The 27,285-nt window shown below is 36.8% G+C and overlaps 1 protein-coding gene across 1 annotated transcript in view; it reads right to left on the bottom strand.

Annotated features, from left to right (window-relative positions):
• The window catches only part of cacna1ea (calcium voltage-gated channel subunit alpha1 Ea), a 177,245-nt gene that overhangs the window by 15,855 nt on the left and 134,105 nt on the right, over nucleotides 1-27,285 (bottom strand). The window contains exons 24-36 of the mRNA XM_088927597.1: nucleotides 26,065-26,161; nucleotides 24,763-24,923; nucleotides 22,773-22,910; nucleotides 19,937-20,138; nucleotides 17,714-17,878; nucleotides 14,165-14,275; nucleotides 13,702-13,785; nucleotides 12,686-12,805; nucleotides 12,191-12,256; nucleotides 7,968-8,059; nucleotides 6,125-6,293; nucleotides 5,654-5,781; nucleotides 1,149-1,245 (exon numbers count right to left, since the gene is read on the bottom strand). Of these exons, the coding sequence (XP_088783723.1) occupies nucleotides 1,149-1,245; nucleotides 5,654-5,781; nucleotides 6,125-6,293; nucleotides 7,968-8,059; nucleotides 12,191-12,256; nucleotides 12,686-12,805; nucleotides 13,702-13,785; nucleotides 14,165-14,275; nucleotides 17,714-17,878; nucleotides 19,937-20,138; nucleotides 22,773-22,910; nucleotides 24,763-24,923; nucleotides 26,065-26,161 (1,630 nt within the window). The remainder of the gene's footprint in view (nucleotides 1-1,148; nucleotides 1,246-5,653; nucleotides 5,782-6,124; nucleotides 6,294-7,967; nucleotides 8,060-12,190; nucleotides 12,257-12,685; nucleotides 12,806-13,701; nucleotides 13,786-14,164; nucleotides 14,276-17,713; nucleotides 17,879-19,936; nucleotides 20,139-22,772; nucleotides 22,911-24,762; nucleotides 24,924-26,064; nucleotides 26,162-27,285) is intronic.

The raw sequence follows: 27,285 nt of genomic DNA, 5'->3' as shown, positions 1-27,285 counted from the left end.
CCTGTGTGATCTACTCATTCCCAGGCCAAAAATATTCAGTTCCCTTATCTTTCCACATATTATATGACATTCCTTTAGACCAAGGATTAGTCTGGTTGCTAGTTTTAGGAATATCATTCTTAATGTGCGGTGACTGACATTTAGCACAATATTCAAACCAAGGTCCAACTAATTAATTGTATATGTTAATATGACTTCCTTTTTTAAGCCTTCACTCTTACGCAACATTCTTTTTAACTTTTGTCCCCCACACTGCCTTGACGAAGAAAGTCACGGGCCACAAATGTGATACAGACTCATACTGAGCTTCCTTAATACTAGCACAGGCAATTCACACAACAGCAATAATAAAGCAATGAGTTGCAAAATGTCCGTCTTCCATCTGACTCAATGAGGGAGAGCTCTAGAGGTCAAGACAAATTTTCCTCTTACTAATCTGAAGCATGCTTGATTAGAACTGGAAATACACCAACAAAGAAAGAAATACAGGCCTATATTTCAACAAAAAACATTTTCAACTTCTTGGCAGTATAATCCATTTTTCCTGACATCAGTAGCAGAGTTTAAGGCTCCTACCTATCTGGTTTTGCACACTAATGAATTTTAGCCCTTATCTATGAATATGATAAGGTAATGGATGTATTTTTTTCTCAAACAGACTTATCTCACAGGCATTTTACCTAAAAACCATATTGTTCTATACAGCTTTTTTAGTTACTGTATGTTTAATACAGAACATCAGATTCCCACACACACTGACAACTAAACTGACGCTTTCCATGCTGAGCAGACAGTGCTCTGAGATCCACCCAGCACACATTGAGCATTGCATGCTCCAGTGTTCAATATTAGCATCTCACCTTAGTGACTGCCCCCCATAAAGAACTCCCAAGCTCGCCATTTCATTCATGTACCTGATTCTGAAGTCATGCAATTCTTACTGCTTTTGCAGCAACCAAACCTCTGACTCACCCATCATTTAAAAAAAGAATCACAAAAAGCCTCACAAGCTTCCACACAGCTTCAGACTTCTAACGATAATCAAAGAAAGATCACATTTAACTGCAAGGCTTTGCTGTGACTAGTGTTACTCAAATTTCCTTTTCATCGCAACAAGGAAAACTCGTCTTTGTTGTATTTTCGACTACCTTATAAGCGACTTTGGCAGGACATTTCTTTCCGAGGCCTAGCGGTGGAGACATGTGGGTCAGCATCTCATACATGTCAGTGTAATGAATACGGCCACTTTGGAGGTTTCAGGGTGCAATGCAGATGGGAAGGGAGGAGGCAGGCATTCCCAGGGAACAGAAGGAGAGAGGCGGAGAGGAGCAAAAAGAAAGGGGGGAAAAAGAGAGAGAATTATCAGAATAGAAGAGAAGGTTATTCAGTGCAAGTAATACGGAGGAGCTACAGGGAAAATGAGATCAAAATCAAAACCAAGTTTAGTCTTTCTATGCAACCTTGGCACTCTTGCATAGAAACCAAAAGATCTCGGGATGTCCAAAGGAATGACTGGGTCTGCTCCTGTGATCTGCACGCACACCACTCTCACCAGAACCTCTCACCGCTAGCATGCTTCCAAACCCGGGGAGAAAATGTGAATCCACCCAGACTCCATGCTTCTGGTTTCAACCAACACCCCCAAAAGCCAACAGCTCATCAAGATCAGAGCATAAAGAGACAGGGCATCAGTCAGCTACGCAGCTACTGTACGCGGGCCTCTTGCCTGTCAGTGTGGAACTGAATCTTGTCTGTGCCAGCCTCCATTTGTTTCTTACTGCCTTTTAGTTTATGCTTATTTTGGTACATGAAATAATATGTGAGAATTTTTTATTTGGAGTTGGTCCTCAATTGGGCTTGTATTATTATTGGTGTCAACTGATTATTTCTCGAGATATATTTCAATTGTTTGCACAATGGATTTTGAACCCAGAATCTTGATCCTTTTATTCTCCTAAATATAGTTTAAACTTTTAACCAACTGGTTAGTAAGCAATACAGTAAATACCTTTTACTTAATTTTTTATATTACTTGTATTTTAATAAATGACTATCATGATATAGACATATTGTACTGTATACGGTATATGTGTTTCCAATACTGTGTAAACGTTTTGGCCTATATTACAGTACATCAACTTTTATTCATTTATTATTATATGACAGTATTGTATTTTATTTAAACATAATGCAAAACAATCATTGTATTACATAACGAACAGTAGCAAATTGTTAAAAATAAGACATTGTAATAGTTTGAATTTCCAAGTTTCCTCTATAAAAGAACTGTTGCAGGAGTTTGACTTGTCCAGTAAAATAAGCCACAAGCCTGGTAAAGGCTTCCTTTCAGGCTTCCAATTTTTTGACACAGAGCAGTCCTACATTACTGTATATGTGTCAGATTCACATTAGGATTCTGTGATGGCCAAACAAGAACATTTTAGCATACCAGAGTCACCCTTGTTTTTTTTTTAATTACATTAGCAGTATGCTTGGGATTGTTATGTTACTTGAAACTTTGTTAGAAATTAAACTCATATTCAGAAAGAAATACAAGTCCTGTTGAATATATATCTGAAGTAAATTTGGTTTTAACTTACTTGGCTGAACCAGTGACTTCTGGCTATGCATAGAGGTGTCTGTCCCCTTTCAGCATAGTACTGCACGTGCATAAAGTCTAAAGAAGACCTTACTTAAATGCGTTATGACACATATCTTTTCCATTTTATACAGTACAGTTTATTCTCTACCTGTAATCATACAGTAACTCCTCCTGCCTGTTAGGTCCAAAGAAAAGCAAATATCTTCTAAATATTTCAGAATGTCTTATTATCACTGGCTCTCTATCATTTGAAGACATCAGCCTCTTTTGGCCTCTGCCTGCCCTTATCAAGTCTTTACAGCTATCACACAGACAGGGGCTGCCGAAGTTAATGAGAGCCCTGACTCTTTACGCTTTGTGGCAGCAGCTCAGTCATTCCTTTGCCCAGAGCAGCAGCGTGCACTGCCAGTACAGGCGGGCAGTAAAGGAGGTGGAGAGGGGACTAGAGTGGGCGGGGGGGTGGGTTTGAGTGGGCTGGGAGGGGGGAGGGGAGTTAGTGGGAGCCAAACCTTGCACGCCACCCTGTAGGGGCAATTCTTTCCAAAGCCCAGAGGAGGCGAAATGGTTCGCACTACTTTGTACATGTCCTTATAGTGAATCCTTCCACTGGAAAGAAAATACATGGCATTAGGAACACAGAGGGCCCTCTGCTGGGCGACGCAAGACTGAACAGATACTATGCAGATACAGCAGCTGGCACAGCTCTGTCTGAGGGACACACAGGCTCTTCTGCACATCAGAGCATCTGCAGGGCTGTTTCAAAAACCAGTGTAATCATACAGATACAGTAGGAGCAGCGTTTCAGCCCTCAGCTTATATGGAACCAAGAGAATGATCACCATGAGGTGATTCAAAAACATGCAACTTTGGAACTTGATCAATCAATTATTATCATGTCTTAAAAGAAGAGTCTTGCTTTTTGTAGTGAGAAAATGACATAAATGTGCTTCACTGTAACTATCAGGTAAAATACTTTAAGTCTACAGCTGAATGTGGAAGGGAATTGGACATTTATTTAAATACTGGATTTGTGAGTGTTTTGACACATTGTATTGTGAATCTTTAATTATCACTTGTTGGAGTACAGTAAATGCAATGGAAGTCATGTCTTACATGTTATATTCCTCCATTATTTTTGCCCAGAATACACATTAATGCACTGTGCATCGATAATGTAATAATAACTGTAATTGAATTTAAGCTAACATTATACTTGAATTATTAATTGATCTCATGTACAGTATTTCCTGTAAAATAACCATTTATGTCTGACTTTCATTTAAAATATAAAATCAAAATTAAGCAGCTGAAGAGAACTACTGATGTATACAATACTTCTCATCATGTCAGTATATGACATTGTTCTCTCAACAATCGTCCTGTATGTTACACTGGTTTAAAATACATTATTTAGGAAGAGACACAACACATCGTAGAGAATGCTGACAAGAAATAGTCCCTGGTGCAAAAAGAGGAGGTCACAAACATACAGAATACAGAACATAAGCATATATCAAGCTCGTTGTAGGTACAGAAGACTTCAGAAGTAGCAAGGGGCACTGCAGCAGTCACAAATAGAAAACCAATCATTCCACATACAACAGTACAGTTTTCAAAATACACCATATTAAAACTGTGCAGGGCTAGTTCTGCGTCAAGCATTAGAGACAGAGACACTATACACCATTATAGTGTATCTGAGTTGGTTATTAACATTCTTGAAGTACCAGTTGTGCAGAACAGATCATCACCCACTGCAATTGACACAAGCAGAGTACAAAGCCAGTGAACACATGATTGTACAGCTCACAGGTACCGAGAGACTGGAAAAGAGCCTCCGCCAAAATATCCCCTCCCCACTGCCCTGATTTTGCTAAAGTCCTCCAAATAGATTATGCACTTCAGTTCAAATTGCACTAATATCACCATATAAGAAGCTCAATATACAATCATACGTAATACGAGTGTAAATTGTTATTCATATAGTTGGAGGCACATGGATGCAGTAAATGAATGGTGTATTGTAATCTTATTAGATGCATGCAAATAAACTGAAATAAGCTTCTGAGGTATTTTAAAATGTACTTTTAAAATATACAAAGTTACATCAAGAACGTTTTTTTTTTTACAAATGGATTGTGTGTAAAAGGACTTCAGCAAATTGGGCCAAACCTTAAACTTGTTCTTGTAAACAAGAAAAGAGAAGAAAAAAAATAAAAATTTCAGAATCAACTGGAAAAGAATTAAATGCCTTAAAAGAAACAACTCTAATGAGTGTGAGGTTTGCATGAATCAGAGTTTGGAAGGAGAACCAAAATGTATGAAAGCAAAGCACAAATACTGTATATTTCTTACTAAACAGAGTATGTTTGGATTTATGTGAAGAAAGTTTTTGTGTTAATGAGCACTATACAGTATTTCACTGGATTATATCACAATTGTCTGCATAATTTACTTAATTTTTATAGTGAATTAAGTACAGTTTGTCATTTCACCGAAAATGTGCAGAGCTTGTTGGGTGTAAGAATCCTCAGCATTATTCATAATAAAAGATTTTAGTTTTTTCCCCGAGTTTTACAAGAAATTAATTTACTTAATTACAACACAAGAGAAAAAAACTATTACAACTCATTATTTGCTTATATTAAATTAGCAACATCACTTTCCTCATGATGGGTTTTTTAACATCTGGAGTTGCAGTTCCCCCTTTAAGGTATTCTTTAATACTTGAGCAGCAAACTTATCATGAAGCAGGAAATCAAATTAAATGTTGAACTGTTCATGCCAAATTAGATTTAACTGCTCAGGGTAACACCTATCTCATAGCTCAAGGGGTTGCTTTGTGTTCCTATATTTTAACTAAAATGACAAGGTAAGGGGCTGAAACGCAGTTATTGAGAAATGTCCCGAAGGCTCGTGTGTGCTTCCATACTGAACCATGGAATTTTGTAATGAACTGAAAAAGTGTGAATTGGAGTTTACTGGGGTTGTAGAAGGTGGTGCAGTTTAGGTGCAAGAGGTGGAACGTATGATGAAAGACACAATCCTCACCATGCTGCTCGGTCATATTCGGCCCAGATACGAACAAATTCATCCAGATGATGCGGCCCCAAAATGGATGAGTCCCGTGTCAAGTACTCAAAGTTATCCATGATTACGGCTACGAATAAGTTCAACATCTGTACAAAAAAAATAGGGACACATTGTAATGTAAACAAGCCTGGATTGTTTTTAAATTCCGCCTGTGACTACAGAAGCTTTCATTATTGAACTTCCAATAATCAGTTGGGTGGACTTGATGGTCCAATGAAAATCATTCTCCTCCATTCACTTACTCTTAGAGAAGTTTGTAAAAATGTAATGTAGGTCAAAAGTCTTCAAGACTACTGAATGACTTATAGACACTTAAAGACTATTGATCATCATGTTGTACTAATTGAGGACAATGGGTAAGGAGAATGAGACATTTGTTAAATGCATTATAGATTAAAAAGGCTTGTTTTTCAAGGTGCAATTACATACCAAAAAGGAACTGAAGAAGATGAAGGAGACGAAGTAAAAGTAGGCAAAGTCTGTCCCGCATTCATTATTTTTATTTACAGGTGTGGAGGAATTGGAAAGGTCTGGCTCACATCCCTTGCCTGACAAACAGGATAACATGATCTCCTGCCAGGACTCCCCTGTTGCACTCCTGCACAAGGACACATCACCAAGCACAAAGGTCAACAAGTGCCAGACTGGACACACAATCTGTTTATCTTAAATGGGTAATTGTAGCAGTATTTTGTGTCATATACTTATCCGATTTGTTTTTTTTTAGTGTGACACAATGCTTGAGGAATTATCTGTTTATTGGGCAGGAACTCGTCATGCCACTGTGCTATAACAGATGTTTCTAACAAATGCTTACTATGGGAAATTCTCTGATAGTTTACTCTGGTAAACATTAAAAATAATAGGTGGAATAAAACAAGATCTGTATTTTTTTTGTGATCATTTGTGGTCTGGTGGCAGACAAGACCTACAACTCTCTCTACAAAGAAGCACTCCAAAATGTTTGGTTTACATAATTTACTAGGCAAACCATCATAAAACTAAACTCACATAGATTGCTATACAATTTGCTTTTATAGACAGATACTCATTTCAGTTGAAATAAATTGAAGTATGAGTCTGGATTGCTTTTAAAACTCCAATCTTAAAATAACTGGCGTGCATAAACTAATCACTGTCCATTAATAGCTCTGCCATTTATTTGTAAGAATCAGATATTAAGATATAATGCCCAGTTTTGAAGTTTATTATCTTTCCTTAGTTAAGATTCCCTATCGCTGCCTCTATGAATTACAATATGTGCCTGGACTAGCAAACATACATTCCTTTTCCTGCATTTGCCTAGGAAAAACATAAATTAGGGAGTTCTTAAGTAGAAAATCGTATTTTAATTATATTTAAAAACAACTGCTAGAACAGCAGCGTCCTTTAAATATTTTTCTGTGAATGAAAATGGGAATCTAATCAAATGTGAATACCTGTATTGATATGACTAGGGGGTGATGAAAGTATAAAATAAAATAATTAATGATTAGTTATCATATTATAAAAATCAGGTTCTGAGAGCTGGTTGTGTATGATGCAGGCTTGAATTTGTTTGATTCAGTATATTCAGATAAGCACTGAAAGAGAAGCTCGTATTGATGCAGAATTAAACTTGCTTGACTAATTGTGTTTCTTACATGCAATGTTTCAAATAAGCACATATAATGCTAGCAGCCCTAATAGGAGTAGCTGGCGGGAGAGTGGAACTGTGTGATATGCAGTGGAAGATGCTGTGGCAATCTGGAAGTGTAATATGGTGGAGAAGTAGGAACAGAGCTACCATTTGCTGAAATTTGATAGAAGGAATGAATGAGAATGTATTCTAAGTTGAACCCCCCAAACAAGAACCAATGTCAGATACATATGTGGCTGGAAGCTCTGGGAGGGAGGTCTAACACTGCACCAGATGGACACCAACCAAGAGAGGGGGCTAAATTTGTTTACAGTGGAGGGTTGGGGTGAAGAAGTGAGAAACTGACTCTGGTCTTGGCTTTTTGGAGATGAATGCAATGAAGTTAAGGTCCCAGCAATGCTAAATGAGAAAAGCATCCAACTGCGATGAAAATATGCACACCGGGAATGGTACTTCCTCTGTGCAGTTAGAGAACTTAGACAAGTAGGAAAGCAGATTAGAATTTGATTACCTCCAGAACTTTTGTTTAAAGAAACACCAAACAATGATGTTAGGTTGTATGTGCCTGAGTGTGTCTAGGTAGAAGGGGCTGCCAACTACACTAATACCACAATCAAAACAACACAATCTTACCTGAACAGAAGCATTAGAGCACTGAAGAAAGTCTTAAAGTTATTGTGCTGGTTTATATGAGATTCATCATTCAATTTGATGTTACCAAATACCTGCAGAAACAATTAAAATTGCCAAAAATTATGAAAATCTAGAAATTTAGTTTACTTTAGGAAGTATAGAAATAAGGTTGCAGTTTACTGCTCAGTTTTACAGTGATCTGTTCTGTTGAAACCAGAGCCCAAGCAAGCTTTTGCTTTTGCATTTTTGCTAGATGGTACCTCTCAGACATGCTCTGATTAGCCAGGGTTGTTTTGCTGTACAACAGAGACCAGAGGATCTGTATATGACTCAAATAAACAAATAAGCTGCTCAGAAATGTGAAAAAGAGATCCAAAGTTGTATAGCTCCAGGACAAAGGCTAGCCATGCTGGCAACTTCTCTCAATTTTTACACAATTAGGATGGACATACAGATGCAGCCATTCAGAATGCTTGAGGCATAATGTGCCATACCGCAAAGAACATGCCACCTTACCCCAAATGGTAATGCCCAACACATTTCATTTTTTCAGATAATCTGATGCAGAACTGCACTACTTTGTAAAACTGCCAGGTGGCTCAGCGAATGCTTAATGTGGTGTGTATCTAACATAATGTACAATAAACCTTAATTTAATAATAAAAATGCAAAATGTATTAACCCATTAGTGCTTTCCTAAGATAGTCATACTGTACAGTAACACTAACAGAATTTTAGTTTTTTCATTACATACAATAAACAGAATTATTAGTATTTGTCTATAAAGTGTATTTAGAAATCAATTTTATTTTTAGTTTTTTTTTAAAGCACATTATACACAGTGGCTTTAAAAACATACTGTATTTTAAAAAAACATCAAAAATAGATGTCAGTAATTTTCAATGATTCAAAGAATGACGTACCGTCACATACTGTACTGTAACCTTATTAGTGTGAGGCATTGGCGGTTCAATGGAAGAATTTAGAGTTGTCATGTGAAATGCCTGGGTTCAAATCCTAACCAATTATTAATCACAAATAAAAGAAGGGCTGTTTCACAAAGCAAGATTACTTAGTTGGATATATAAAAAATAGTCTATTGTTGTATACCGTTGTGAATTCTATTTTTTTTTCAGGTTTACATAGACATTAAAATAATCTATATTTGTCTTCATGCTAATTTAAGTCAAACATAATAACGATACAGATAATTATATTTTACATTTTGATTGTGAACACACACATACTGTAGTCGCTTTAAAACCTTTCAGTACCATACTATATTTAAGAGCAAATATAAAAAAAAAAGTTTGGTTCATCTATAGTGGAGCTGAAAGAAGAATCGCTTTATCTTGGAAACTAAAAACGCAAAAATGCTACTTTCTACAGCACAAGCCATTTCTTTCTACAGTACATTGTTAATAATCCTATATCTGTTTATCATTTCCTGCATCACTTTTAAATACTTTCAGTGCATTCTTCTTTACAAATCTGCCTTAACTTGTTGAGATTTAGGGACTGTGAATTAGGGTCCTGTGCTAGACTGTTCCCACAACGATTTACCTAATCCATGTATGGTATTATAACAGATTACTGGAAAAAGGTCAGACTTAATGCTCTGTTCGGGTTTCCCATTGCTTTATATAGTGCCTTGGTTAAATCTCAACTCATTTAGCAACGGTATCTAAGAAGGGTCAAGGCCATTGTTAGGTCATTTACAGTTTTTCTGACTTCTGTGGTTTACAGTCTCTTGCAGTCAAAACAGAAAGAATGAAATCTTTCAGGTTCACCTTCTTCTGAGTGTGTAACAAAGTTGTGAATACAGCCATAGATGGATTAAAGAAAATGACCAATTGTTTGACCACCAGAAAATAATCCTGCAGCTGTATCATTGTGAAACTCACAAACTGACACAGACTGAAGGTAAGCAGGTGAGAGCCTGACCATTACCTGGATGGGTCATCACTGTCCTGATGCAATTTCGCACTGCAGGACAGAACACCGAGAGTGTGTCATGTGATCCATCCATTTTCTAATTGTTTTATCCAATACATTGGCTGCATTGGCGCTGTGATCCACACACCCACATGCTCATAACAACAATGGAAGTAGAGGGGTTAATGTGCTGCACCCACGATTGCCAAAATTGATCAAGCATTTTGTGATTTTTCACCTGCATGAAGTTAAGTCTGAAAAAATTTAAGTAGAAACTATAGAATGTTTCAGTAATGGATTTTGGAATGTACACTGTACAGATATCAACCAAACAGGAAACATCTCATCCTCAAAGAGAACTGTCATTAAAATAAGATGTTATATTGAGATTTGAGACTCCAACCTTAGTTTTCTGGTTTTGGGTGTTAAGTGTTATAAATCTGTGCATCCATAAAATTAGTTGTTTACGTCTTATTAATCATTTTGTGTAAAAAAAATTACATCCCAATCTCCAAAATCACATGGAATATAAAATTTGAGACTTTTGTGATGAAATGCAATTCAAGTATAGGAGGTTACCTCCCAAGTTTGTTAAGAAATAATGACAAAATAAAATGTGTTATTTGTCACATTAAATTAGATTTATTGGTGGAAACTAAGTGAAGGTCAGATATGTCTTAATATGTAAAATGAATTTTAAGTAGGTGTACTTTCTTTTTCAAATCACTATAACTAAGTTAGAACTCCCCAAAGTTGATTAGTACACACCTTCAGCACCTTTCCTGCAAACCATCTGTGCCAGGTGCCTTGTGTGATTTAATCTGAAGATTAGATGAATTAATGGGAATCCCCTCAACGATCTCATTACATTTATCTCTAAAATCCACAGTGTTAAACTTTCCTTAAACTTTTCATTCACAAAGGACGAGCTAACAGCACAATTCCCTTTCTGTGTTTTTCCAAATTGGTGGTCTGCAGACTGTCTTGCACGCATGTTCAATATTTCCATAACACTGATCCAAAATATGCACCATACGAGTAGGGCAGGTCAAATATTGCTGCAGGATTTATGTATTTACTTTGTATAAAATAGATTGTACAACAATGATCTTTGGAAGTTGCTAATTTTATCATTTTAAATATGTAGTTCAAAAGACATGTTGAAACTTTAAATGTTCTTTGAGTAACCTACTGTATTTAAAAGGATAAAGTTATTACTTTTCCAGTTTAAATGATATTGTCACAACTATGAAATATTATAACATGTTAAAGTATTTAAAGTATGCAATTTTTTGCTAATGCTTGCTGTTTAATGGCATTATTAAATTCTCTTAACTCTCTCCGAACAATTGATAAAACTGTTCGTTACTACATTTACTGCATTGACTGCAATGTTTTGTTAACTCATTTATATTTATTCAATGTTATTCATTTCTTACTGATATAGTAAAATTATTTTAATATTTAACATACAGTGATATGTAAAAATAATAAAAAGGCCAATATAGTACACATAGTATATAATTATATTTATTATATAATGTACTAATAGAGTACAACTCGTGCATTGGCAGGGAATCAAACCCAGGACCTTCTCGCTAGGAGGTGAATATTCTACCACTTGACTAAAACATCACTCAGTTCACGTGTTTTATTTTCCATTGGATAGACCACAATGGCAAAATGTAGTTAAAACAAGCATGTCAAAACGTTTCCAAAATTATCACAAGTGACCAAATTAAAGAATTCAATGCAGATGTTTATGGAGAAATTGGAATATGCTACCACTACCAGCTGTGTACATATATTATATTTAAATAAATAGATATGATGTTCAGAAACTTTTTTTATTGTTGTTTATCATAATTTAATTTTAGTTACTTAATTCCATATTAATATTGTGTATTAAGTGGATTTAAAAAAGTAGGACAACAGATTAAATGAAGCTAATGTTTAAATTAACATCTAAGGCCCCACAACTGCCACTTATCAATGTTCTTTGGTCAGGGAACATTCTTTGGGCAGAGTAACTTGGCATGGTGATGTCATTTTGCTGCAGTAATGAATTTTGACATGCAATCTGCACAGCTGCATCTGTACTTCTGTCAGCTGTATGGCCTAATGATACTGTATAGCCAAAAGTTCTTTTTCACAGAAAATTAAGTACACAACCTTTGGCTATGGTTGGATATCTAGTCATCTATTTTTCCTATACAGTAGGTCTGATATCTAAGATTTAGCAGGAAAAATAGTCCTTGAGCATTTATAAAAAAACATTCATACTGTACCTGCATCCCGATAATTGCATATATAAAGAAAAGCATGGCGATCAGTAGGCAGACATAAGGAAGTGCCTGGAAAAAACAAACAACTTTAAAATTTCTGTTGAGCTTTCAACTAACATACAAAACAGACCATCTACTGATAATAGCTGTTGTCACTTCCATATAAAAATGCTGGTTGATTCTGTTTTGCTAGAATACATTTCTCTTCTTGGCTAAAAAATGGCCAAGCAAACACAAACCTACAAATATTTTCTCAACCTAATAAATATAGATTAGGTAGGCTAATCTGTAAACTCATCACTCCTTGCTTCAGCACTTTCCAATTACTTGTATTACTTTCACAAGCACACACTTTTAGTGTCAATATGTTTACATTAGCCACTACAAGGCCCGAAGCTGTGAATAGAAAGCCCTGTCACAAGTGATAATCCATCCATCTACAGTACACCCAGGCCAGATGTTATCTGTTCAGTTTACAAGCAGAAAAAGTAGCCTGACCTTGAAGGACTGCACAAAAGTCCAGAGCAGAATGCGAATTGTGTATCCCTGTCTTAAGAGTTTGATGAGACGGGCAGCACGGAACAGCTTCAGGAAACTCATGTTGAAAGTGTTCAGTAACTGTGCAAGACACAACATGACAACATTGAGCAACTCAGAAAAATTCAGCAAGAGGAGGTTTTTGAGTCCTGTTCATCTTATTTGATTGCTAACATATTATTAATAGGAAAATCTAGGCTAACAAGCTGTTAGACCTACAGTAACAAGCTGTTTGGTCTAAGGCAATCAGCCTCAATAATATGGAAAAGAAGCTTATTTTAGACACCTATCACACTTTCTGTAAATACATACAGTACCTCCTGTTCCATTCTGAAAGCACTTTCTTACATTTTATGAACATTTAACTCAATATTTAATTTATCAGAACTCACTCTCCTCCTGTGTACTAACCAATAGCTTCACAGATTATAAATATAATTAATTATAGACTAATGTTAATGTTAATTTGAGAAAGGATGTCTACCTTAAGTGTTTCTATCATGGTATCAAGCTTAACTTTTAAAGAGGTCTGCGCATTACACTCTGAATATAACCATGATTTTTATCTTACAATTGTTTTTAACCAAGCTTTTATAAGGGCAGATATTTGCGAGAAAAATGTAATTATTACTTATTCCTCATTTGTTGGAAATGTTGATTTGAATAGGCATTGAAGATTCTAAACTGAAGCAGTATAAAATAAAAAAGTAACACCATTAAATTCTTTCCATTGTATTCAAATGGCTGCTGGCTAAATAATGGCGGACATCAAAATTGAGATTGCTGCTTTTTATGATGAAGTGAATAGTTTGTTAATTCATGTTACACAAAGTCACATGATGGGTCTGTTAACTCTCTACTATAACTTATAGTTATAGGCTTATCTTTTTCAGGACTTGAGCTGTATGACTTGCTCTTTATGTAGAGTAGAACTCCGAGTAGTAGACTTCTCAGTCTATCAAAAATCAAACGTTTACCTGGAAATCTGTCAGCACGATTTCGGTAATACTGCCCAAGACTGTTATGAAATCAAATATGTTCCAGGTATCCCGGAAGTAGTTCTGCAGAAAAAAATTAAAAAGTACTTTATTTAAGTAAATATATCACTTTATGTAACATATACATTATACACTGTATACACAATATGTGTATACATAGAATTCTGCGGGTGAGCACTCATGCGGTTATATAGTGTAAATTGACGTTACCAGCAACCATATAGCAACAAACCTGACATGGCATCATGTTTTGCTAGTTTTGTTTCCCCTCAAACTGAATTGCTTTAATTTTCTCTGTACAAATTAGAATTTAACTCTAGGATATACTGTATATACAGTAGTTGGTAGACACTACCTATTGCTCCCTATCCATGTTTAAGCTAGTCGGATTAAGTTACAGTACATATCTTTATAGAGCCAAGCACACAGATGAGATCCTCACCAAAAATCCGAAAGCCACAATTTTGAGGATGCACTCCAGCGAAAAGAGCACAGTGAAGGCAGTGTTCAGGTGCTTCAGGACCTGGTCATATGTTGTTGGAGCAGAATAATACTATAAAGGACGAAACACATTTACAGTACTTTAACTGGAGCATTCTCAATCATACATACTCATGTTACAAAATAGATTACAGATACAGATTTATGTTACAAGAAAGGGCAAATAACAGAGTTCTGACAAAAATGTTTTTTTTTAGCCTTGTGGTGCTTAAATAGCACATTTAAGCTCTCTTTCTTTTTTAAATGGTCATTTCAAATGTGTAGTACTTAAAAAACATAGAAGGTGCTTTTCTAATCGTTATGAATTCATGGGTTGATATGTATGAGGTATAAGTTTGGGAATGTTCATAATAATGAACCAAAGCATGTGTGTGACAGGATGTACCCTTAACCAATCCCAAGGATCTGCTTGCGCAAAAACTCATGAAGGCTATGAGGCTTTGCTGTGGGTCTTTTCAGGTCACACACAATAAGAAGAAACCCCTCAAAAAAGAAAACAACCACCACTACCATCTTGCACACCCTTTAAATACCAAACCTACTCCCAAACGTACTGTGCTTACTTTAAATACTTACTCCCATGTTAGAATGCAAAATTCTTAACCTTTCACCAATAATACAATAATTAATTAATACTTGCTGTGGCTATTTACAAACACACCTGTAAAAGGCCTTTTAGCAGCCCCTAGTGGTAGGTCAGGTATAACTTTGCTGACCTGCCACTATGGAATATATTGTTCTTTTAAATGGTTCTTTCAGAAGAAGAGTCAAATGACATTACGCTGGAGTGTACTATATTTCCTCAACTATTAATAAGTGCAACAGAGAACAATGAGGAGTGGGATTTACTGTAACTGGGGTTTCTTTTTCTTTTTATGATTAGGATTCTATCTATACAAAGAAAGACAAGTTGCAAGTTACTTTAATTCAGGTAGCAAAATGGGGAAGTCGTTTTTTGGTGTCTTAAGCTGCAGCCTTATTTTATTATGCATATCTTATGTTTTGAGGCACTGTACTCTCGAGTGGGACCTGTTCAGTTTCCGCGGTCTTCATAGTAAGGCTCTTCTACATTCACAGCTTTATTGTAAAGTCAAAATGAAGATACCCAAATGGGAACTCTAGTTTGGAGTGACAGCACAGATAATATAGATTTTGTAGGTAGACATACAGTAAGCACGAACAAAGTATAATGAACAATCTCACTGGGGTCAGATCAACATTCAGAAAACACTGACTAACTTTAGTCTCTGGTCTTAGCGACTGAACAAGCTGTCTTTCTCTTGTGTATTACTGTATATTGCTATTCACATAGAAAAAGCTGACAATAGAAAAAATATTCTATAAATTAAGGTACAGTACAGTAAGTAAACAGGCTGCATTGTTTGTACAGGAGGCAGCGTCTGTTGTTCCAACCTGTCACAGGAGGTATGGTACAGCTTCTCAAAATACTCCATTCAGCGTCACACCTCACAGCAATGTGGTATTTAACAGTGGTGTGAAAAAGTGTTTGCCCCCTTCCCGATTTCTTATTTTTTTGCATGTTTGTCACACTGAAATGTTTCAGATCATCAAACAAATTGAAATATTAGACAAAGATAACACAAGTAAACACAAAATGCAGTTTTTATATGAAGGTTTTTATTATTAAGGGAAAAAAAAATCCAAACCTACATGGCCCTGTGTGAAAAAGTGATTGCCCCCTAAACCTAATAACTGGTTGGGCCACCCTTAGAAGCAACAACTGCAATCAAGCGTTTGCGATAACTGGCAATGAGTCTTTTACAGTGCTGTGGAGGAATTTTGGCCCACTCATCTTTGCAGAATTGTGGTAATTCAGCTACATTGGAGGGTTTTCGAGCCTTAACCGGTCATGCCACAACATCTCAATCGGATTCAGGTCAGGACTTTGACTAGGCCACTCCAAAGTCTTCATTTTGTTTTTCTTAAGCCATTCAGAGGTGGACTTGCTGGTGTGTTTTGGATCATTGTTCTGCTGCAGAACCCAAGTGCGCTTCAGCTTGAGGTCACGAACAGACGGCCGGACATTCTCCTTCAGGATTTTTTGGTAGACAGCAGAATTCGCGGTTCCATTTACCACAGCAAGTCTTCCAGGTCCTGAAGCAGCAAAACAGCCCCAGACCATCACACTACCACCACCATTTTTTACTGTTGGTATGATGTTCCTTTTCTGAAATGCTGTGTTACTTTTACACCAGATGTAATGGGACACACACCTTCCAAAAAGTTCAACTTTTGTCTCGTCAGTCCACAGAGTATTTTTCCAAAAGTCTTGGGGATCATCAAGATGTTTTCTGGCAAAACTGAGACGAGCCTTTATGTTCTTTTTGCTCAGCAGTGGTTTTCGTCTTGGAACTCTGCCATGCAGGCCATTTTTGCCCAGTCTCTTTCTTATGGTGGAGTCATGAACACTGACCTTAACTGAGGCAAGTGAAGCCTGCAGTTCTTTGGATGTTGTTGTGGGGTTTTTTGTGACCTCTTGGATGAGTCGTCGCTGCGCTCTTGGGGGAATTTTGGTCGGCCGGCCACTCCTGGGAAGGTTCACCACTGTTCCATGTTTTCGCCATTTGTGGATAATGGCTCTCACTGTGGTTCGCTGGAGTCCCAAAGCTTTAGAAATGGCTTTATAACCTTTTCCAGACCGATAAATCTCAATTACTCTGTTTCTCATTTGTTCCTGAATTTGTTTGGATCGCAGCATGATGTCTAGCTTTTGAGGATCTTTTGGTCTACTTCACTTTGTCAGGCAGGTCCTATTTAAGTGATTTCTTGATTGAGAACAGGTGTGGCAGTAATCAGGCCTGGGTGTGGCAAGAGAAATTGAACTCAGCTTTCCAAAGATGTGATAAACCACAGTTAATTTATGTTTTAACAGGGGGGGCAATCACTTTTTCACACAGGGCCATGTAGGTTTGGATTTTTTTTTTCCCTTAATAATAAAAACCTTCATTTAAAAACTGCATTTTGTGTTTACTTGTGTTATCTTTGTCTAATATTTCAATTTGTTTGATGATCTGAAACATTTCAGTGTGACAAACATGCAAAAAAATAAGAAATCAGGAAGGGGGCAAACACTTTTTCACACCACTGTAAGGTATGACAAAACACGAAACAAGACACTGCTTTGTGTAATTTGTATTGTGAAAAGAAATTTATTTCCAGTAGATTATGTTCCTGAGGAGTATGAAAATAGTTTTTGTTCACTGCAAATTGACTGCTGGCAAAAAAAAATGACTCTGACAAGCATTCTTCCTAGGGCGTAGGAAAATAATAAACAAATAAACAAAGGAATAATATACTGTATGTGGCAGGCAAGCTGTGACTTTAATTCGTCAACATGCTGGATGAGAAAGGTAGACAGGGGAGCGAAACACTGGCAGACGATGTATATCCTCAGCAAAAATGGCAACGCCTCATTCATTATCTACATCTGGAAATAAGTGGAAGTAAGAGAACTGAACAAAAACATTACCTTCATCATCAGGACGACGGTGTTGAGAGCAATCATGGCCAGCACTGTGTATTCGAAAGAAGGAGAGACGACAAAGTGCCACACTTTGTATTGAAAGGTCTGTCTGTTCTGGGGCATGTACCTAGTCAGGGGCTTGGCACTTATTGCAAAATCAATGCAGGCCCTCTGAAAACAAAGAATGAACAAGGATATCAGTGTTTTCCCAAAATTTACTCTTCACCTTCTGCTACATTTTCAGACTCCTTATCCTTAAAGTTATACTAGGCACTGAAAGTTACTTTGGTTCTTTATTTATACAAGGTAAGCTAGAAGTGACTGGCGCAACTCACATAACCTGAAACAATGGTGACAACACAGACGGCTCTGGACAGTTTCCTTGAAGTTGGTTTCTTGACTGGTATCAAGAGTAAAGAAATAATTAGACCAAAAACAGGCTTACTGTTTTCAGTGGCACAAAAAAGAGCCAGTGTCATCTCAAAACTGTTCTTACTTCACAATAAGACAAACTCTTAAACAACTGTATAATATTAGTAGCAGAAGAGAGCAGTTTTCAGTTGTTTAACCAAGTAGAATAAACAAAGTTCCTTCTGATTACCAACTGATTGCTAAAATAATCTATCCAGGATACAAATAAAATGTCTGAAATTGGACTGTGTTTAAACACATCTAAATATAGACAAAATTAGCTTTTGTGTTTTTAAACTTTGAATTAGAAGTGGAATTGTACAATTTAAAAAGGTTTAAATCACAAAGAAGGTGAATGTGAATAATTCATTTTTAACAAAACAATGATCTAATAATAATAATTTAAATCTTGAATAATATAACAAAATACATATTTGTTACTGTTCTGTGTTGTACTTAGTCATAAACACCCCAGGTTTTCATTATGGACATGCCTGACTAAAGTACAGTATATAGAGCACAAGTTTTGTGTGCACAGTGGGGCTCTTGAAAATTTCAGTCATTTTTTGCACAGTCAAGGCCCAAATCAAGAAAAATGAATAACTAATCAACTAATTCTGGATATGACACAAGCAGAACTACAGCCTATTAAAGCCTTCGGGTTTAATAACAGAGGAATTAATGGATTGTGCTATCCTGCATGACCTAGTATATTGCATTTGATTTTCCTGATTCCTCTTTTTTCCAGCTGATGCTACTGAATTCTGTCAGGTAATGTGAGTATGAACCAACACTCCTTGTACTGTACTTAAGCCATGTGCTAATGCTTTGCTTCAGTTGTGAGCAGAGCAACTCATCACACCAGTTGGGGGCAGTTCTCAATAAAGAGGTTTTCAGTTCAACCCAAAGCTGCTCTGAATGAAAACATCACACTCGCTTGACTATCCTGCAAACCGCAGGGTAGGCTCTTGAAAGTACTGTGTGTGATCTGTGAGACAGTCAATATTTATACAGAGATACCATATAATGTCATGTCTTCTGTATACTTGGGATACACAATGTAAATCAAAGTGCAGGCTGTTTCAAAGCACTCCTCACATTCCAGAATCCAAACCATGATCTGGCTATGATAAAAAATACTGTATGGTTGCCTTGTGAGTCACTGTCTCGACAACAAACTTAATATCCAACACTTCACATAAAAAATGCAAAGTGAACATTTAGCAGAAAGTAATTATACAAATAAAGCTGCTGAAGCTTACTGTTATAATTGGGTTTGCCACAGATGTTGTGAACTATATTTATACTATCTCCTGGGTCTATTGACAACTCCTTTCAAATTTGAAAAGCTCAACCTGGAGGCATTTGTAAGGTTATTATATGTTTTTTTAATAAAGTATTTAAATAAATGTCTACTACAGTCATTGATCACTAAATAGATAAATCATAAATATTTAAATGTCTTAAACTACTACTTTTAATGTTAAAGTACAAATTATATTATCATTAAATGCAAACAGACATAATCCTGGACTAAAATGTAGTATGACAGCTATGGCTACTAATTATGGTTTGTGATTTATGTACAATATATATAAAATTATGGTGCAGTGTCTTACTACAATACATACTGTAACATTACCAATTTAATTACAAACCTGAGACCAATACAATCTCCATATTATTACTGTATATCTTAATATGCAGACCAATGCATGTTGCTATACAAATGTAATTTGCAGCTGCTTCTGTTTCAGTGGTGACTGGGTCTTGTGTGAAGGTAGTACAGGAAGGGAACAAATACAGTGTCGTTGTCACCTCATTCTTTTCCAGGCTGCACTCCTCCATCATCTTGTCACCCTGTTCCTGGAAAGTGATGATGATAAGAGCCACGAAGATGTTGACGAAGAAGAATGGGAAAACCACAAAATAGACCACATAGAATATGGACATTTCCATGCGGTTTCCTCGACTGGGCCCACGGTCCTCCTCTGTGACATCCACCGAGTGCTGCAGAACCCTGCAGATGTAGAGGTGAAGTCAGGCTGATCATTTTTACACAGAGTCCTTTGTATCCAAGCTCAGGGCCAGCTTGGATCAACCACTTCATCGCTTGTTGTCAAAGGTCGAACATGTGACATTTTATGGCAAGACAATGTATTTAAATGTATGAACCCTATCACACGAATATGTCAAAATTTACAGTATTTTCATTGTCAGTATTAATACGACCAAGTAAAAGCCATGTATGAATTGGAGACTGTATAACAACAACAAGAGGTCAAACAACAGGGGGAAAGCCAATTAGAAGAGCCAATCTGAAAACGAGAACCCAAGAAACCTAGGAGAGCATGCAAACTCCCCCATACAGATACTGATGCTTCATAGGACCCTGGCAATGTGAGCCCACTAACTGCTGCTCCGAGCTCATAAGCATTTTATATTCTTTTCTACATATTCTGTAGGCTTTACTACTGCTTAGTATAATATATGCTTTGCAGATGCACACCTTGAATGGCTTTCAGCAGTGTGGCACTCTACTAGTCTGTGAATTTCACTGTAGGTTCATGACAAATCACAATAATTTACTCATGTGTATTCAATAAAATGTCAGTGTATTGCACCAGTAACAAAAGGATATTGTAATTTTCCTGTTAATTTACTGGATGTGAATGTGCAGTTATAATTGATCATTCTTTTAATGTTCAGGTATCTATAATTTGCATCTTTTTACAAGAGAAACAACATGAGATTTTTCAATGGGGGTTTATATTTGGGTTTTATGTAAAAATAATACAATTAGGACACTGATGAATTTAGATATATGAGTCCCTTAACAATGTTCCCTGAGATCCCAGATGTTAATCAAATAAAACCAAAAGCTACAGAGAATGACAACCACATGAGAAAAAAATCTGAGGGGTCCAGTTCTACATACTGTAGTACAGTACATAGGGGAAGAACCAATCAAATATCATGTTTACAAGAAAAGACCACTTACAGAGCAGTCTGTAGAAACCCATAGAAAAAAAAATGTACTCTGAAGTTCACTAAATCTTTTCTGAAATAATTTTTCAGAGGAGCTGAAAGTTTCTCTGGCTGCTGGCACTGCAAACTTGTTTCTGAGTTTAGTTCTATCCATATTTTTTATCATTGTAGATTACAAATCCAGAGGGTGGGGGGGCGACGTTAAATGAATAAAGCTGAACAAGTGATAAAAGCACACCCACACTGAGGTCGTAATTCAAAATATTAGAAGTTTCTCATGGCAAATCCATTCATGGGACACTTTTGGAGTCGGCACAGAAGAGAAAAACAAGAGGTCTCCATGTACAGAAGGTAAAGTACAAAGTATCCAAGTCCCAATTTGAAGTTAAGCAAAGAATGATTAAGACAGTTAGATATTTTTTTTAAGATTTATTGGTTAAGATAATTCCTTCTGATTAAGATTAATTTGATTTAGTGATTAAAAAAAATAGAAGGAGGATGACTTTTATCGGGTTATACTCTAAAAAAAACTGCTTTGATTTTAAACAATAATCCTAATATGGATTACATGAAGGGCCTAGTTATTTTAACCTGATAACACCCTTATTCCAAATTGTGAGTATAATTCTTACACTAATGGTATTATTTTAAAATAATATTTTAATTGATTGAACTCAAAGTCTGTTGTGGACAGTGAAAGACACTGCAGTGACTGGAGAGAGCAACCTGATGTGGAAGTAGGAAGAAAAGCTAGAATCACCACTTGCTGAAGTTTGCTAGAACAGAATAAATGAGGACATATGGACATATGCATTGGAAACCCAAAAATGTCAGCTATGCATGTGGGTGGCAGATTTGGGAGGGGAAAGTCTTGAGGGCAGACACTGCACCATTTGAGCGCCAACAGAGGTAGGGGTAGGGTGGGGGGGGGAGGACATATTACTGTAGCAGCCAGGGCTGGAACTCAGTCACAGGTGCCAAGCAGGGATGGCGAAGCATGTAACCGGGGGGTGGGGGGGCTCTAATAGGGACAATGAAGAGACGGATTGAAGAAAGGGAAGAGACAAAACAGCAAATACGGGCTAGGGCCATGGATGCAACAGGTTAGGATTTTGATAAGAAATGGAGAGAAAAGGGTGGAGGGCAGGGAAGTGAGCATGATTAGGAGAAGAGAGAAGGGAGGGAAGTGGAAGTGGAAAGTGGTCAGGGTTGATTGGAGTTCCAGGGAGGGTTGACAACATCAGGAGCACTGGAGGAAGAGTAGACAGCATGGCAATACCAAAACCAGATGTTTTCCATGTGAGGTTGAAGATCTGCTTATTAGAGAAGAGGCAAAGAAAACAACAACTCTGGTCCAGTTTTGAAAGAGGCCAACACAATAAAGTTAAAGCTTTTGTGATGCAGAACTTGGGATGCATCTGTCTTTGATGAGAGTGAAATGCAGAGGTTTGGGAAAGATGTGCACAGAGTTGTGGATTGGCAGGAAGCATTTAAATGTAGGTGAGTGAAATTGTGACATTATAATTTAACTTCCCTTCAAACTTCTGTTACATTATTTTGAAAGGGTCCATATTGCTGTAATATCAAGTATCCAAGTGTTTGCTCAGGTAATATGACATGTATATTATCTTCACGCTGAACTGCCAAATACTACCAGGATACTCACTGAGGCCAACCTTCTCCTGTGGAAACGGTGAAGAGGGTCAACAGAGCCCAGATGATGTTATCATAGTGAAAGTCATGCCTCTTCCATTCCCTCTTCTTTACTTCCTTCTTGTCCTTTTCATAATCAATATAGAATCCCCTAAATGGTGCAAATAGCATATATGAACTGTAGAATGAATCTGTACATTTGTTACATTTTCATAATGGAAGAGAAACTAACTAGTTTACACATTGTTATGTCTGCAAAACATATTACTTGTGTGCTTTTCCTTAAAATACTCAGACTGATTAAAAAATATGCTTTCTGATCTGAATGTTGTTAACCAGGGTAAACACACGATGAGTTTCTGCCAAAATAGTGCTATTATTATTTTTGTTACATATACTTAACAAGGGCTTTCAAGAAACTCTAGGAACTGTGCCAAAGCACACATGTATTACACAGAAATAAATATTGTAAAACAAACTCACTCAATAAAACTAAGAATACAACTTAGGTATACTATGAATACTTAGAATACAACTAAGGTATGTTTTGAAAAGAGGAGTCTTTAAGTCAATTTTTAAAAAACATCAAAAGTCACAGGATTTAGACAATGAGTCCCACAGATGTGGTACTGCACATACTGTAAGAATAGTTCAGGTGGGTAGCTGCGTCAGCATGCGTAGGCTGCAAAGGAACAAGTAATAGGTTTATTTCATTCTGAAAAGAGAAGAAAGAAAACAACGTTTTGGCTGCAGACCCTTCTTCAGGTGTAATCTCAAGTGTCACACCTGTAGAAGGCTCCACAGCCGAAACACTGTGTTTTCTTTCTTCTGTTTTCAGCATGGAATAAACCTATTACTTGTTCCTTTACTGTAAGAATAGTCTATTACATGCTGTGTGGAGCCTGGTCTTCATGGTGACATATCCTGAGACAGTGTTACAGTTCCAGCATCCCGTCACCAGAGAGCACCCCAACCTCTAGTGCCTACTTCATCTGTGCAGCGGTGGTGCAGATCAAGCAGATGGCAGTAGCCAATCCTTCTTTGCCCAGTCTCCCTACCTCACCATGCCTTCCCTCCCCAAACATATTTAAACCCTGCGCTTCATTCAAGCTGTGCTCAGCATTGTTTTTAACTCTTTGAGCTCTTCCTGGACTCCTTGCCTGACTTTTGGATTTTGGCCTGTTTAGCTTTTGGATTATGTTTCTGGCACTTTATACTAAACTTGTCTTCTGGCTTTGGACTTTTGCTTACCTCTTGACCCTGGCCCTGGATTTCCCTTATTTGCTGTTTTAGGATTTTTGTGACCTTGAACCCCGCATAGGGTCCATTCCTTGTTTTTAGAGCTGTGTACCAGCTTAACAGACAGCTGATCACAGATTTAGAGCTGGAACACCTTAGCATACAATAACTAGGAATGAGAGCAATCAGTGCCCAGAGAACTGGAGAACTGTGACATCTAGTCTAAAGTTCACATGGAGCTGTTGTAATTCATGACGGGAGTCAGTTTGAAGTAGCACCTGAGTAATAGAATTCAGGAAATACTGAATCCTATTTAGTTACTTAGTAGCTATCCAAATAACTAAGGTATTGCAGTAGTCTAACCTTGATGAAAGGCATGGGTGACCTTAAATTGTGAATTACAAGGTTTTGTTTTTGCTGTGCCTCAAATCTCTGTAAATTCATCCCAAAAGAAATCAGGGGCACAATCACATTGGTTGTCTAAAAACTTTCAGAAAGGATTTTGTTGTAATTTACAATGTCTTTTGTAACTACTTTGTTTTCCTGGCTATGGAATACTTTGTCATTTTATTCTGTGCAATATGCTTTTACAGTATGTAATCATTTTAGAACTGAACCTTCAGCTCCACGTTGAAGAATATCTTTACCACATCACCTCTTGGGAACCCTAAACATTTCTAAATACAGGAATTATATGCCGTTATTACAACTGTATTGCTCTGTCAAAACACAGCATAGTGAGTCGGGGGTGTACAGACACATACTGGCATTCTTTCTCTGTGTCTTTGGAGCCATCAGTGCAGTAGAAGAACTTGCCCTTGAAAAGCTGCACGGCAATCACAGCAAAGATGAACATGAAGAGCTTGTAGACAATCAGGATGTTAAAGACGTTCTTCAGAGAGGTCACAACGCAGTCAAACACTGCCTGCAAAAACACAGTGCTTTAACTTGGTTGGGCTTGGGTTAGGCTTATGCCAAGCTAATTAAATGCATGTTTTTGTGCAAATTCATGTGTGTGAATTAGAAGTAAATTATTAAACATACTGCAGATCCTTATACATCAGGGATGTTAATCATTTTGACTTACACTTGGGAGTGCGGCAGTACCATCTGCATTCAACTCAAAGGGCAGGAATGTTGAACTAAACATTATGATTTCCAAGGAATATGTTTTTTATATATCTCTAAATTTTACCATAACTTATACATAGAGATTTTATTATTGTTACAATTTAAATACACTCAGCACAGTCCTGGTGGTGTGGACTGGGAACATTTTTTTAAAGATTTTTGTTTCACAAAGGAGAAGGTTAAAATGTTAACGTACATGTGTCAGTTTCCACACACATTCTCATATCTCTGATCATCTCTGTAAAATATATTGATCTTCGTCACAGTTTTGACTTATACAGTAGAAATATGCTGACATGTCTTTTTTACATATTCTAATATCACTAGTGAAAGACATGCAGAAGTCTCCACGTCACGTTCTGAATCACAGGTTTACTGCGCTTCCAGTTCATTAACTTTTGCTTCCTTCATTGGGTCCTGTTTTTTAAATAATATATTTATATATATATAAAGTTCTCATCTGGGCCTCTGTTTTCTAGACTTCTAGAAGATTCTGTTCTGTACTTCAAGAAGGAACCTCTCTAAACTGTTTCCATACATTCTCTACTGTTTCCATATCAGTCTTATCCCATTCTACTTAAAAACTGATTGAGTTCTTTATAGAATACCATGTGGAAACCGTAAAACTTTGTACAGTTGGAAAATATATTTAAAAGCATCCAATATTATGGTCACAGTTCCCTATTGGTTCTCTCGCCTCTGTGGGAGATTTTGATCAAAATGACTAAAACACTACAGATTTTGCCCCTAGAACAGTACATACTCTGATACACTCTGAAAAGAGCAGTAGTAGAGTCTCAGCTGCTGGGAAACACTATAAGGGATGTCAATCTGTATGAGGAAAGGGGGTTATTCAGAAAAGATAAACCAACCTCTATCCAAGTTACTGGTACCAGATACTTCTTGTAGCCCAACTCTAGAATAGTGACCAATACCTTTAGCTTTGGGAGTCTCTTGATTGTCTTGAGTGGACGCAGGACTCTTAGAACACGCAGGGACTTGATAGTTTTGATATCCCGGCCTTTGTTATTCCTGCCAGTACAAAAACATAGTGAGTCTCATCCTTACTCCAGCTTAGCCAGGCCATATTCAATCTACATAACTGTGGTCTATAATGCCTTTAATTAATGGGGAGGGGGAGAGTTACCTATAGAACACAAAAAACAGTCAGACAGCAATATGAAGGACAAATAACATACACAAATACTGGGTTTTAATAATATTTCAGAATATTTTGAAAATTTTCTTATTTCACCATGCTTTACAATGAATTTTCATCTTCATATATCAGTATTCAGAGCTCATGTACAGTACATGTACAAAACATTGAATACACCCTTCAATCTACCTGACCATTTTTACAGAACACACAAGTGAAGTAAACCTGTAGAGAGTCACTCCTGCTCAACAGAGGAATGAGAGAAATGAACATATCTACAGTTTGAAATGTACAGTCAGATGAGCCAAGGAGACAAAGAGAAGTGTTTTACCCCATCACATTCCTGGCAGCGACACAATCCACAGGAACAACAAAGAAAACAAAGGGGATAGAAATCCAGAATACAGAGATTTAGAGATTTGACATGTATGTTCACAACAGGGAAAACACACAATAAATCACATTGCTGCTAAAGACTGGCTTTACAGAATTGTATTCCACCTACCATGGTGAGCCACTCTAAAGCAACTTTGTTCTCTTTTGTTTCATTTTCAGGAACATGTTTGTTTTAAAGAAGATTGGGACAGAAATCCTCAATTCTGTCAACCCAGACTGGGACTGACTCTAAATTACTCTTAAGTAGTAATGCCCTAGGGTGTGACTTTTGACTTTTCCATTATTACTGATATGCATGTCCTACAATATGCAGAAGGAAAATAAAAGTTATATACAGTAGTTATACATTATGAGAGCCAAAGCTAACAACTGGTCAGGTGGTAATGTTTTTAATGATTTAAAAGAAACAACACTATTCTCAAATTGATTCTGTTTATTTTCCAATATGTACAGCACAGAAATTAAAAATGAACCAAAAAGCTTTCTTTGAGGTGGTAAAATTAAAAACAAATACACATGCCAGAGAAGTCTTGAAAAAGGAGCTCCAATTCCAATGCTTATGATTAAAAAAATAACTGACAGTTGATCAATAAACTACAAT

The sequence above is a fragment of the Atractosteus spatula genome, chromosome 11 (assembly GCF_055471065.1).
Source record: "Atractosteus spatula isolate fAtrSpa1 chromosome 11, fAtrSpa1.hap1, whole genome shotgun sequence".
Lineage (NCBI taxonomy): Eukaryota > Metazoa > Chordata > Actinopteri > Semionotiformes > Lepisosteidae > Atractosteus > Atractosteus spatula.
Note: the sequence above shows the minus strand (reverse complement) of the source record. Positions and strands in the feature narration are given on the sequence as shown.